Genomic DNA, 15,220 nt, shown 5'->3' with positions numbered 1-15,220 from the left:
GATATTTCGAAAAAAACTCACTAATGAGACATAGTCTTTCCGAGATAAAAATGCTCACTGTGTTCAAAGAACTTTTAAAAGGAGTCTTTTTTCCACTCTTATTTTCAATGCTCTCGTTACACCAATGGGAAATTCTTAGGAAACTTCTCAGATCTTGCACATTTATTTTGTTTCATTTTAAATCCCTGTCTCACAAAACACTGTGAAAATTTCTCGGGCAGTTTAAATCACTATTAAAAACTGAACTAACTTTATTATTCATTCAATCTCCTCTATTATTTATCCCTCTTGATTTGAAAGTAGGACTCACAACTGCAGCACAAGGAGTTTGCTGCAAGTCCCTGGAACGCAGCCTCGCCACAATTAGCCATTGATCCAGCTGCTCGTGCCATGACAAGGGAATGCAAACTCCCTCCTCCTTGAGGCTACAGCTCCACAGAGAAACCCTCCAACATCACAGGCTTCTACCACTACATTTCTTAACTTAATAAACAACACTGGCTCAGCGTTGAGTTCTTAAGCTGCAAGGAGGCACACACACTTTTATTCATTAGGAAAGTGGGATTTTTTTTTTCCCCATCATAAACTAGTTCATTCTTTCTGTATATGCAGATTTCTTTTTTTTATTTTTTTTTTTTTGCCAACCTTTGGTTACATAACCTTACATAGGCTTAAATTGATACAACAAGATTTCTCATGCAGAACAAGATATACATTAAATATGCTTCCCCCCCAAAAAAAAAAAAATTAAAAAAAAAAGCTTTCACTGTATGAGTAAAACCTCACAAATGTGTGAAAGATCTATGTCAAATACTCACATTTTATGAATGAGGTTAGTGAACAATGAGCTTGGAGAAAGGAAGAAAAATTCATAGCACTCAATGACTATGACAGATGTCACTTAATTTTAATTATTGATGACAGTATTTCAAACTATGCTTGTTAAGATAGTGGAGTGTAAAAGCAGAACACTTTACAGTACCCAGCTGCCAAGAGGTCACTGGGAGGTAGTAGGAGACATCAAGATTTTAGTGGCACTTTCCAGTAACTGTGCCGATTTCAGTGTTTCTCTTTCCCTCAAGATGTATCTACCACTGCTGTAAAAAGTTTCTTCTCCATATCCATTTCAGCTGGAAATAAGAAGCAAGTAACTGACATAGTGCCTGTGGCTTGGAGTCCAGGTAAGCCATTTCTGTACCTGTGTGATGCATTATAATTTTTAATTACTATATTGCAAACTAGCAGTCAAAAATGTCACACACACCTTCACCACACTTTGTGCTGATGCACAGATCTACCCACATTGGTATGATTACAAGGTAATAGCCATATTCAGATGTCTATGATGGATTTTGGATTCTAGTTCTTGACCCTGTTTTTCTAGTCTTGTCTCCAATTTATATTTGATAGATATGGCATAAATTGATTATTCAAATGTCACAACTCCCTGTGATTAACTGTGATAATTTAACCATGTATATAATATAATTTCTTGGTTTAATACACAGTACTTATTTTCCTTGTTAAAACAGCTTCTACTGACTTTAATTACACTCATGAGAATAGAGAAGTCAAAAAACATATAATTTCACTGCGGCCTCAGGTGAAAAGAAAAGGTTTCGTGGCTCAGGGAATCACCCTTTAGTGACTTCAATACTTCTTACTCCTGATCCTCAACTGAAACCCACTGCTCACATCTTACAAATGAAGTGCGATCCCGAAGTGCTCCAAACTGATTAAATGAAAACCAGGCAGGTGACCAATTATCAAGTAGTTCACTCCTTGACCCTATATTCTTGGTAGATATGTTTGTACCCTTACATTTAGTGGCTCGGGGAGGAAATAACCACCTCATGAAGTAATATATACATGTGTTTGCATTTATATTATTTGAAATAATGATGTAATACCACAGGCCCTCAGGAACCTCATGTTAATTTCTTACCTACCAAATCTGGCTTCTGTAAGCCTTTCTTTGCCAGCCCCAATTCCTTACTGAGCTGAAATGGCTTATGCCTGCTAGGTTTCACAGAATCACTGACTCAATTATGTTGGAAAAGACCTGAGATCATCAAGTCCAACCTGTGATGAAACACCACTATGTCAACGAGACCATGGCACTGAGTGCCACATCTAGTCTTTCCTTAAACACCTCCAGGGATGGTGACTCCACCACCTTCCTGGGCAGCCCATTCTAATGTTTAATAACTCTGTGAAGAAATTCTGCCTAACGTCCAACCTAAACCTCCCCTGGTGCAGCTAAAGGCCATTTCCTGATGTTTGTTGCCTGGGAAAAGAGGCTGATCCCCACCTGGCTACAACCTCCCCTCAGGCAGTTGTAGTAAGTGATAAGGTCACCACCTGAGCCTCCTCTTCTCCAGATTAAACACCCCCACCTCCCTCAGCTGTTCTTAATAAGAATCGTTTCATAGATTCTTCTTTACCAGCTTCATTGCCCTTCTCTAGACTCATTCCAGCACCTCCCTCCTGAAGCAAGGAGCCCAGAACTGGACACAGTACTCGAGGTGTGGCCTCCCCAGTGCCGCGTACAGGGGAAGAATCACTTCCCTGGTCCCGCTGGCCACTCTATTTTCTGATATAGGCCTTTTCTGATACATTGGCCTTTTTGGTCTCCTGGGCAAAAGCTGCATCATGTTCAGCTGCTGTCAACCCTCTGGGCCACTTTACAGCCACCCTTGCCCGAGCCTGTAGCACTGCAGGTGGACGTTGTGGGCTAAAGTGTTGGCCTTGTTGAACTTCACGCCATTGGCCTCAGTCCATCGATCCACCCTGGCCAGACCTCTCAGCAGAGCCTTCCTGTCCTCCAGCAGATCCACAGTCCCACCCAACCGGGTGTCCTCCGCAAATCTGCTAATGGCAAAATGGCAAAATTTGCCAATGGCAAAATTTGCCAATGGCAAAACTCGGGGCACCTCAGGACAAGCCGACGGCCAAGGCCCACTGGAGGGCACGCTCTACCCCTAATGCCGCGGCGGACTGAGCTTTTATTTCCCCGGACTATGGGAGTGAACGAAGCACCCCATCGCCGGGCGGAGAGACCCGCGCACGCCTCACGGCGGGCGGGGGCGGCCGCAGTTCTCCGCCGCGTCCGCCTCCCCTCCGCCGCGCGGAGCCAATGGGCGCTCGAGGCGGCGCGGCGGCGGCCAATCAGCGGCGGCGGCGGGCTGCCCAGGGAAAATGGCGGCGGTGCCCGCGGCGGCAGTGGCGGGAGGGACGCGGCGCCGCCGCAGCGAGCGCCATGCCGGTAGCCGGCGCAGGGGCTCGCCTCAGGCCCGCCGCCGCCCTGAGGAGCGCAGCGGCGGCGGGAGCAGCTCAGCCGGCGGCTGGCGGAGGGAGGAGGAGGAAGAGAGGCGGCGGAGGCGGCACGGGCCGAGCCTGCCGCGGCGGAGCGCGGGTGCGCGCCCCGCGCTGCAGGTACGCGGGAGCGGCCCCTGCGGGCCCCGGCGCTGCCGCCGGCCCTGGGGGCGCGGCCGAGCCGTGAGGAGGCGCGGTGTGAAACCCCCGTTCCTCCCCCGCCCCTGTGCCCTGGGAAGGGGCTGTTCTTGTCCAGAGCGGTGTGCCCTGGGGCCAAGAAGGCCATTGGTGCCCTGGGGTGCAATGGGAAGAGTGCTATCAGCAGGTCGAGGGGGTGATCTTGCACCTTTATTCAGCCTTGGTGAGGCACATCTGGAGTGCTGTGTCCAGTTCTGGGCTCCTCAGGACAAGAGAGATGTGTAGCTCCTGGAGCAGGTCCAGCAGAAGGGGCACCAAGTTGGTCAAAGGTCTGGAGCATCTCTCTCATGAGGGAGTTGGGCCTGTTCAGCGTCGAGACCACTGAAAAGGGATCTCATTAATGTGTATAAATATCTAAAGCAGGGGTGTCAAGAGGATGGTCCAGGCTCTGCTTGGTGGTCACAAGCAATAAGACAAGAGGCAACAGGGAGAAACCGATGAACAGGAAGTTCCACCTGAATATAAAGAAGAACTTTACTGTGCAGATGACTGAGCACTGGACAGGTTTCCCAGAGAGGTTGTGGAGTCTCCCACACTGGAGATACTCCAGAACCATCTGGGTGCAATCCTGTGCAGTGTGCTCTGGGATGGCCCTGCTTGAGCAGAGAGGTTGGACCAGATGACGTACTGTGGTCCCTTCCAGCCTGTCCCATTCTATGATTCTGTGATTCCCGTGGCACTGAGACACTAAGAAGTAGCTGAGGCTGTTGATCCACTCTAGGAGAGGATAAAACCTGGCCACGCTGGGCACTTCAGTGCAAAACATCTCCTAAGACACTTCTTGCGCCTAGTAATTGCGTCTTTTAAATTATTTCTGTAGGCTTTCACATCTGTAACACCATTTCTAAAGGGCAGGGGTGACCAACTGAGCTTCACATAGTGTGTTCAGTTCACTTACTGATCAGAGGCAGCTGCAAGCAGGTTTTGAATAGCTATATTGCTGCTTCTAACAGTCCAAGGTGGAAAGGCCCAGGGGAGGAAGTATAGACGAAGGTAGGTTATGACCCAGAGCAGTTTGGAGGCCCATTAAAGTTGTAGCTCAAATCAGTCTGGGTGAAAGATCCAAAGCAAGCAAGAATATAAAATATTTTCTCATGTAGGTATACATAGTTTTTTTCTTTTAATGTAAGCTGAATATTCTCTCAAGTGGAAGGATTGACAGTTCCCATCCCTACCATCAGATGCTGAGTGTGTAGCTCTCAGGATCTTGTTATATCTGTGATGATGTAACTGGCAAAGCTTAGAGTCTTATTCTGCATTAAATGTCTAGTTGTGAACAATATTCCTGTTGTGAATAAATAGTGCTGATGAGTGTAAGCTTTATTTTTATTCTTGAATTTCCTAAATGATCTTCTTATGCCTTGACCTGTTGTATGTTCTAAGTGATTTGGGCCTTTTATTTGTTGTTTTTTAATAAGTATCCTCTTTCTGTTTACACAGAGTCATGTTTACATAAAACTCCAAAGAGGTCCTTGAGTAGGAAATCCCGAATACCTACTTTCAGCTCTCCTGTTAATGACACTGATACACAGCAAGAAATCTTTTGGGATTCTCATTCACCAGTTGCACACAGACTAGGTAAGATCAAAATCCAGGCTTCAGGACACCTGTTTGAGGCGTGCAGTGTGAGTGTACTAAAAGTTACCAAAGATTTCTTGGAAAAAGGCCCCTTTCTCTTATAATGGCTAAGTTGTTTGGTTTTATTTTTATTAAAAAACCATACATTCTTCAATATAACACTGAATCAAGCTCTGATTTTAACACATAGATTTGAATTGAGATAAATTGAATTGGTTTGCAATTTTTGAGAAGTTTGTTTGCTTGTTTGTTTGTTTTCATAGGCAGTGGAAAAACCAAACAGTCCACCAGTGGGTGCGCAGTAGAAATCTCGGAAATTGTTAATCGTATTGCTCCTCAGGTAATTGTTACTTTCTAAACCAACTCTCTGCATATGCAGTAATCAAACAGAACAGTGCTTCAGCCTAAGCCTCAGTTTTAGTTACAGTAGTTTCATGGTAAGAGTTGGGTGTGTAGAAAATTAGTAGAGTGTTCATAAAACTGGATTGAATTAGAATTGTAAGTGTAGCATTGACTGGTTGCTCTGTGAGTCACAGATACTGTAAAAAAAGATGCATTAAGAAAGTGGGCTTGCAGCAGCTCCATTTTAGAAAGGTTTACTGTCAGAATGCAAGTTATTGCCCCTGGTTTTAGGAATACTGTTTTGTTTATTTATCCTTAATCACTCATCTGTTCAAAGGTAAGAGTTTTTCACACACTGGATTTACTTGACAGTTGTTTTTAGGCATTTTGAATGGTCCTGATTGACTGCTGAAGTACAAAAACAGGATTGAGATGAGAGATAACTCCACAATAATATAAACAGAGTAACCTTGCTTTGATACTCTAAATAATTTGCCTTTTTACCCTAGGATCCCTGCCCTTTCCCTCTTGCCCTGAACCTGATGTCCACAGCCTAGAAAGTGAAAATAAAAGTGTTTTCTTATTGTTGCGTTTTAAGTGCAAGAAGAGAACATGTAATTCCTAAAATGGATGTGTAGTATTTTGCTTCCAAAACATACCTGCTTATTTGACAGGCCTATTTAAATTGTATTCACTGTTTGGCATATTTGTGAGAAATTATACTTAAGAATTGGAAAACCATTGGTAAGGGATGCCACTACCTTCCCTGTAAATGGTTACAGCCCTGCCATAAATGTAAATAATATCAGGGTTTACAACTATCTGTTGTTCATGTTCTGTTTTTCTTAAATAAAAATAAATTTTAAAAATTAATTTTACAAAGAATAAGAAAACCTACCCCAAACTACCCTAGTAGTTAGCAAAGTTCAAATTTATTTTTCTGGCTTGCATGCAGTAATTTCACACATTCTATTGCTCTGCTGCTGTAGACAATTTACCAGTGCACTATTATATCTCTTAGACTTCAGAATTTAAATTCAAGCCTGAACTTTGAAGTTCTAAAACAACTTTGTTTACTTTCTAAACATTACTTACTTCAGTTTGAAGGCTTTTTGTGTAAGTGAGTTGTAATGGAAGAAGTCATAATTTTTTTTCTGGTAGCATACAGAATGTGATTTCTTTTAAATTCTCTAATCTGTTAATGCTGCTTTAAGTGGATAAAGTCAGTGCCTCTCAGGCAGCTCCTTAGTTTTATATACTGAAGTAAACTAGATCACAGCTTGTAACGTGAATATTGCAGAATATGTGTAAGCCTGATGTAAATAGAGTATTAGATTTGAGCACCAAAGCAAAATTCATTTATTTTAATTGAAGTTCCTATTTTAAAACAATATAATTGAAGTTTAATCTCACTTAACTTGTATTGCTTTAGCTCCTATCAGAGGCTTTCAACAGGTTTCATATGTTTACTTGGTTTAGCAACTTTAACTCACGCAAGGTGTGTGTCTAGTCCAATCTTTATCTGACATCACATTTCTAAGCATTATAAATCTAATCATTCAGGATGAAAAATCAGCCTGTAGTGAAGGCTCCATTTTAGGAACATGGATTGGTGAGGATGCTATTCCCTATACACCTGGAGTAGTAAAAGTGCGATCTAGGACAAAGTTGAGTTGTACAAGGTGAGTTACAGTTTTTTCTTGCCCATCATAGCTGGGTTTTCATGAAAAAAGATTTGTGGTCTTTTATATATAGTGAGCCATGTAATTGTACATTAGCATATAGAATGCTTTGGGCTTGTTATCTCTTCTTAATGGGGTATTTCTATCAAAATGATTGCATGTTGACTGCACATTGTGAGATTCGGTCATCTTCTCTGTAGTTGTTAAACTAGAGATTGAACAGCTCACATGCTCATGTTATTGAGCTTAGCTAAACTCTCTCAGTAGCTCTGACTTTCTATTTTGTTTTTGTTTTTTTTTTTTATCCAGAGATCTTAAGATAACAATTCCCGAAGAGGAACTCATGAAATTGGCTAAGGAATTTGATAGAAACCTAGTAGAGCTAGATGCTGTTCAGGAACAGGAGAAGCTTGGTCATAACTTCATCCAGAGCACCTCAGAGCCTTTGAATAATTCTAAAGATGAAGTAAACATGAAGAACGAGATACCACTCCTTGGTGAAGGTTCTGAAACAGATACTGCTCTGTCCCTGAAACCAGTTGGACAGAGCACTGGCATTCCTGCTGCAGGGCCCTGTCGGTCCAGCAGTCAAAAGTCTGTAGACCTTGAGTCTGAAATAGCCCTTCATGCTCTTTTTGACTGTTCTACCCAGAAGTGTAGTGGGCAGCTGAGCCAAGGACTGTCAGATATTTCTTTAAATAACAGTTTTCATAAAAACAAAAGTACCTTGGAGGAGGAGCAGCTTCTTGAGGAAACTGAAGTCGTGCAACGTGGTAATTCAGAGGCACAAGAAAAAGGTGCAGTGGGGAGTGTGAACCACATGGTACCAAAACCTGATATGACAAAAAAAAATCCTCCTTCTTTGAAGACACAACTGGTGGACTCCACAAAGCTGGCTGGAGTAGTTAATGATGACTTTGATGACTGGGATACAGATTTTTTGGCAGATGACTCTTTTATGATGCAAATAACCCAAAATCCTGAATTGATAAGTGCTGAAGAACCACCACCAATTCCTGCAAATCCACCTGGCCATGGTTTCAGTGATGCTAGCAGAACAAAGCAAAGAAGTAGTGGCAATTTGGTAACTTGCTTGGGGAGTGTAAACAAATCTAACAGTTTGCAGTGTTCACCTTTGAAACATTCTAGTAAAAACATACAAAATGTAAAATCTCAGTCTTTACAAAAACCATGTAAGACAGAAAACTCAGAGACCACAGCCTTGCATGGCAAATGTGATGTTAAGCCAGATAAAATAAATTCCATTTGGAAAAGTGCTCGAAACAGTGATTTGAACTGTATTTCTGTTCCAGTGCAATCTGAAGTGAAGAATGGAAATGAAACTACTCAGCCTAAAAGTGACCCTCTTTTTCCTTCGAGATCTAATCCTCATAGACAACGGACAGAAAAACCTGGAAATACCACCCATGCTATTTCCTGTCAATCACCCAGTGTTTCTACCAGTATGAAACCTAATGATCTAACTAAAGTGTTTGAAATGCCAAAGAAATGTCCTGTGCCATTTCACGAATGGAATGAACCAAAATTCTCTGATGAGGTGTTAGATATGTTTTGTGGATCCGATAGCCTTTGGGATGCTAACTTTGAGGATGATGAGTTGTTGTATCAGGTGTGTGATGATATAGAAAAGCAGACTCAGAGCCAAGATGCTAAACAAGGAAATGAAAGAACTAAAACTATACAAGGAGCAAGTAGTAATTCCAGATCAAATGTTGATAAGAGCTTCCTAGCCTCTAAACAAGGACATTGCCTCTTGGCACAAAAAACAAATGCAAAACAGGAGGCTCTCTCTCTGAATGATTCCTGTAGGAATTCATCAAAGGTTATACATGGGCTGGCCACAACAGGTCATGCAGTGAACTGTAAGAGCATCTCAAGTCCTCGAACTGTGATCTCAGATCCTTCTACAGAGGGCAAATACACACTGACAAAAAACTGTCATCAGGATGCTTCTGAAGAGACTACAAAGACTGTTTTGGGGAAATGGTACAGGTCAAATTCTGTGCCAGCAGGAGACACTGCTTCTGAAGTAAGTCCTGTTGATGCAGTAAACATTTTTAGCAATAAAACATTAGACAGCCCAGATCTCTTGTATAATACAGGAAAGATACCAAGTAGCACTTCTAGTAACAAAACATCACTCGTACCTTCAAAGTTTAAGTTCCGAAAGATTAACAATTCTAAGGGTGGTCTTCATGTAGGGTGTGAAAATTCAGGAAATCATTCTGGCATTGGAATTACTCTGCAGGGTTTGGAAGGAACCAAGAATCAGGTGAACATGACTTTGCACAGCAAGCTTGACAATAAGAAATCACCTTTCAAGAGGCACTTTTCAGAGTCTTTTGCACAGCCTTCATCAGGTATTTGTCTTTATTGTATCACTCTCAGACTGTTACTGTTTGTTTCCTTACTGTAGTCAGAATGTCAGAGAGATTTGTACTTTATTGCAACTTACAACAGGCTTCAATATTCATCCATTCTTGTAGGTGTTAGCAAATGTTCTAGTGAGAATTTGGAGGTTATTTTCTCCAAAATAAAATTGTCCTGACCCGTATCTTGAATCCCTGCCCGTTTTCATTCCACTTCCCTAAGTACTTCAGACCCTCTCTCCACAGACACTCAGAATCACTAGGCTCAAGTGCAACCTGATGCAGTACTAAGCCTACTGTGTTCTTAAATTGTTATTTAAAAATACTGTTATTTGGATGCATAGTAAAACCCCAGTTAATGGTGGGGCAGGGAGAGAAGGCACCGGATGATATGAAATACCAGTTTTTTTATATTATTGTACACCTGGAATTTGGAACCTCAAATCACTTGGTGCTTTTCGAACCTCAGCCTATATCGTTGTTTGCTCTCTGGCTGAAATTGCCCGTGAAATATTCTTGTCTTATCAGTCTAAACACTGACATTTCCTTTTCATCCAGAGGGGAGATCAGGCACTTCTTCATCATCAAGTGACAGTCAGGAATATTCCATGCACTGGGTTTACTTGCTAGGGAAATGTAGAACTGATCAAGTTCCGGTCAGTCTTGTTTTCACTTGCTCTCACAGCTTGGCAAAGTTTTAATCAGTATTAATTCTGATAAAACACACCTTTTAGAGTGTCCTATATCAACCCCCATTTTCAGGAAACACTTTTACAAAACAACAAAACAATCCCTGTAAGCTATCAGCCAGTTTTATCAAAGAATCAGTATTTTATTTGTGTTTTTTTTCCCAGCAAAGAAGCAGATAAATGGAAGGTAGCAATTTTGGATGTTAATGGGAAGGGGAGGAGGGAGATAACTAGTTATTCTGTGGAGTGTTCTAGAGAATAAAGGAATAAAAATAATAACATAGATTTTCTTTACAGATAAACAACAACTGTCCTCATCTTGAATTTTGAGTGAGTTTTTTGTAATAAAAAGATGGCGTGATCCTTTCAAAAACTGATGTTTAATTTTTCGCAGACACCTTTTCTGTGAGAAACAAAGAGACCCTTTGTTTTATTTATATGGTTTGAACACTTATTAAAAATACATTAATTGGAAATTGGTGAATGAAAGTGGTAAAATTATTGATATATGCAGGGAGGGTTCCTGTTGGTTCCAGTGAGGTCAGGATTTTATAGCATGGGAATTTATAGTTCTGTAACACAACATATAGAATGCTATGCTCAGCTATCATGTTCTTGTCTCTTTTGCCAATTTTTATTGCTACTTTTGACCTTTTTTCAACCTTCCTTGTTTTATTTGTGTGACACCTGTACTGTATCTGACCCCTGTGTCTCTACCATCTCCATGCCCATATCTCTGCCTAACTCACTAAATTGTAGAGCCCTTTTCACTCTGATAGCCTTAATTTTCTTAACCCATCACCATCTCCTATGTTGACTCCTGATGTCATAAGGTTCACTTGAAGGGCAGCCAAGTAAAATTTCCTTGAAGCAAATGTCTGCATCCCAGTGTTTTCATTGGGAGGTAGTAATCAGTAGCACTACAAAGGTCATGCATTTTATCCCCCTTCCTGCCTGGGGGACAGGATAGATGAGCCATTTTTAACGTGGGTGCCCAGAATGTCAGAATAGTGTGCTCCTGCCATAGATCTTCAAACACTGAAAATAGATAAGTTAAAATACATATTGAACAAACCTGAAGGCTCCTAATACATGTTTTTTATTTACAGTGTCTGTGGTGGAACAGAAAAATAGAAAATGCTCTCAAGAAGAGATTGAAAGAAAAAAACAAGAAGCTCTTGCACGAAGAAAATCCAGAACACAGGCATTCTTTAAAGATGCTTGAATTTGGAGTTTATTTTTTCTGTGGAGTAAGTTTGTGGGAGGGAAATACTGTAATGCTGGAAGACACTTTTAAAACTCCATTCACATCTATTGATGGCAAGTTTTTTTCTGTTTCTCAATGTAAAAAAATCTGGACCTGAGCCGTAACTAATACTCTGGTGGTATTTAGTCTTAATTAAAAACTATAAGTTGTGAATGTGTAGTCCCAAACTACCTTCAGCAAGATGAAGATTATATTGAGTTCATGTACTGTTACATGTTGAAATTGCATAGTCTGAAAATCATGAGAGCATTGGTATACACATATAATGAAGGTGTCAAAAACAGACTATATTTTGGCTGTGTTATTGCAAGTATTCTAATCTTTAAGAAGACCCTCAAGTACACACAGACTAGGAAATAAAAAATGAAGTTTGCTCTCAGGTAGAAGACAATTTTTAAGTTTTGGTTGAAATAAAGTGCAGTCTAGGAAACATCCAACAATTGGAAAACTAATGGAAATGAACAGGCTTTGGAAAGCTCAGTTTATCTCTGTTACCTGAGGTAAAAAATGTACACAGAGAAGGAAAAATTTAATATAAAAGTTTCATAAGGTGAAAAAGCATCCTGCAAAGGACATGTTGTATTTTTTTAAGTTCCTTTCATGAAGAGTTGGAAATACCCTGGCAAAATTGGAACACCCTTTTCTAAACACGCATCACCAAGCTAATTAAAAAGGGTAGCCTGTGTCATTTTACCAAACCGTGAGCAATATATAATAAATCAGGTGGGATCTCAACAACTATGCATCAGTTTAGCCTTATGGGTTGTACATATTTTCAGACTAAAGGCTGTTGAAACATAAAAATGCAATGTCATGTCAGCTTAACAGGGGCTGATAGAATTTTTGATGTGATAGATGGGTGTAGAGATCAAACTGCAAAAACTGCCTCTGGGTAAGCTGCAAGATATTTTTCAACTGAGAAATGCTTATATGTAAACATGTGACACTATGAAAAGTGACTGTAATTTTTCTTTGTAAATAAATAACTATAAAATGTACCAAAGGTTGGAGGAAGCTTTTGGTTTCTGTAGTATGTGCCATTTTTGTAACTCTTGAAAATGTAAGTATTGTATATTTGTAAGTCATCATTAAACTTTTTTTTTTTACATTTTTCTAATCTGTTCTGGAAAATACTATACTACAGAAACTGGTAAAAGGGAGTGAAATGGGAATACCATATGAACCTTACCTGAATGTCCTCATTTGGTAATTTTCTTAATTATTCCATGCCCCAATTTTCTGCTTACACTGGTGACAAAGTGCTTCCTTTAATTTATTTAAATTAAAACTCCTTTCTGGAGGAACTAGTTCAACACACAACTGTCTAGTGTGCAGTCCATATGACAAATAAATGTAAACCCCAAATAGTGACCATTGCAAAAATTTTATCCTGAAGATGTAGCTTGTTCTGTGTAATTGAGGGATATGCTTGTCTTTGTGGTGTTCTAGGAGAATCTGAACTATCAGGTAACTTGCCAGATGCACTATTAGCCAAGAAAATGGCAGTAAGAAGAGGCTTCTACTATCAGTATTAAATATGAGAGTTATAAAACTGTCTTTAAGGTACTGATGCACAAGAATGTCAAATGTTATTGAGAAAGATAAAAATGAGGCTTTTGCTAGGGCAGTGTTCAGCTTAGCAACCCTTCCCTCCCCAGGATATTTCTCTAGAAATAATTCTGTAGAGAAATCAGGGTAATTTTTCTTTTCAAGGGTAATTTGGTTAATTATACTTATGACTGGAGAAGATGAGATAAGTAGAAAGGAAGGAACTGTTGTAGGTGTTGGAGAGTCTTTTTTTAGCAAGAGAGTTCAATGTATAACAAGGGGAATGATCTTTCCATAAGGGGTATGGAAAGGACCCTTTGCAAATTTTCCAACTGGAGGAAGACACAAACTCCATTTTAACCAATTACTGTCACTTCTTACTAACCCACATACTTCCTCTGTGCTGCTTAACCATATTTAAAGAATTTCTTAGCTGATCAGTGTGAAACACATCAGTTTTGTCAGTGAGGCAAATGCATCCGTTGCCTGCCCTTATTAATCTAATCGTGGAAGAGGAACTTTTGTTTTTTATTTTACTTTTTATAAGTACCTATTTTTAACGTAGGTATTAAACTTCAAAGGCCTGTAATTTGGTTTTTATTAAACGTTACTTTCCAAATAGAAATCACAAGTTCTTGGGAGCATGGTGTCTTACCTCATGGTGAGACAAAGCACCAAGATATTTTTGGTCACAGCCTGACTATTCCCAAATGCCCTAGCATGCCATCTCTCAGTTAACAAACTGAATAGAATCACTTCTTTTTGTGACTTGACTTGCTCCCTCCCCTCACCGCTGAGAAAGGAAGTTGAGCAGCAGCTTCACCACCCTACAGATTTTACAAGTTATGCTCAGCAGCCCTCGTACTTCCTGGTGAGTTCCTGATGACCCACTGATAATGCCTCAATCATGCAGTCTTTTGTCTGACTGCTTGCAGTAGACAACAGATCTTCATTAGGAAAGAATCTACATAATTTTAATTAATTAATACACGTGTACGCTTAAGAAGTTTAGTATTTCAATAGCTGACATTTCACTATGAAGCCACATCTTCCTCCAGGCAAAAAAGACCTGTCCAAATAGTAACAACAATCTTAAATACACTCTAAATTAAATTATGGCTGTCATGTTTCATTATAAATTAATTTATGACTGTTTGCTTAAGCACTCATCTTCTTTTCATTCAGAGCATAGCAGTTTTTTACATGAGCAATCAGTGAGCTTAAGTTTAAATGTAAATGGAATTCCTGTATGTCCTCATACCTGAGTAAAGTATAATTTTTATTCCACAGATATTGATGGATTTCACAAGTGATGTTGCTCACTAAAATCCAAGTAATACCTTTCCCAAGCAAAACCTGTGGTGGATTTTTTTTCTTATAGGAAAGGCAGATAAGATCAGGATCTGTTCATCTTTATTCTTCTTATCTGTATCTAAAATTCTGTGTTGTGGAATATAAACACACATTCACACCCTTCCTGTTCATGCTGGTGAGGGATCACCTTTAAAGCATTTGAGAAATTTAGTAATACTGGGGGTTTATTGTGTTAGTTGTATCAGATTTTCAGAGAGGCCAGCACCCAGCAGCTTTTCAAATTTTGGCCTATAAGGCACAATTAATCTTGGGGCTGCAGTTCAGGAATAGCAATGTAATCTTATACTATGTGTACCACTTATTGCATCTAGACCTTTATACCCAGAGGAATAACATAGATGAATTCATTGATTTTATCTTTTTAAGCCTAAAAAGAGCTACAATTTTTCAGGAAAGAATAGCTGGAAGCAACAGATAGTGACCTAAATAGTAGAATTCCAAAGATAAAATAGGAGAAAATGAACACAAATGCTTCATTGTTTGAGAGCTGTATTGTCTGCAGCACACTCCAGTGAATCCAGTGTTTGTGGAAGAGGCCAAGACAGATATAATCTGTGGAGCTAAAAATGACAGCCTGAGTAAGTAGCCATCAGAGATGAAGCCAGGGAAGACTCTGGCAATTGTGCTGTAAATCATAACTGCAATATTTGTTCACAGCTCCGGTTTCTGCACGTACTGGTGGTTCTGTCAGAATAGTCAGAAAAGTCCTGCCTCATAAAACACTTAAGGATATCTAATGCACTGTTCTTATGGAACTAAATATAAATTTCAGTGACTGTTGTCTGGGTATAATGTCAGAATGGAGCTGGCAAACCATTAAGGGCCTGATCCTGCTCC

General features: G+C 40.2%; 1 protein-coding gene across 1 annotated transcript; it reads left to right on the top strand.

Moving 5' to 3' along the window:
- Positions 1–3,198: 3,198 nt before the first annotated feature.
- On the top strand, positions 3,199–11,544 carry ETAA1 (ETAA1 activator of ATR kinase). Its single transcript, XM_029964396.1, has 8 exons — positions 3,199–3,435; positions 4,467–4,506; positions 4,954–5,091; positions 5,355–5,431; positions 6,997–7,115; positions 7,425–9,165; positions 9,385–9,496; positions 11,304–11,544. Exons 1-8 carry the CDS (start codon positions 3,199–3,201, stop codon positions 11,417–11,419), a joined length of 2,580 nt encoding a protein of 859 aa, XP_029820256.1. The 3' UTR covers positions 11,420–11,544.
- Positions 11,545–15,220: the final 3,676 nt, after the last annotated feature.

This window comes from Manacus vitellinus, unplaced genomic scaffold (assembly GCF_001715985.3).
Source record: "Manacus vitellinus isolate BGI_N305 unplaced genomic scaffold, ASM171598v3 scaffold_70_pilon, whole genome shotgun sequence".
NCBI classification, from domain to species: domain Eukaryota; kingdom Metazoa; phylum Chordata; class Aves; order Passeriformes; family Pipridae; genus Manacus; species Manacus vitellinus.
Note: the sequence above shows the minus strand (reverse complement) of the source record. Positions and strands in the feature narration are given on the sequence as shown.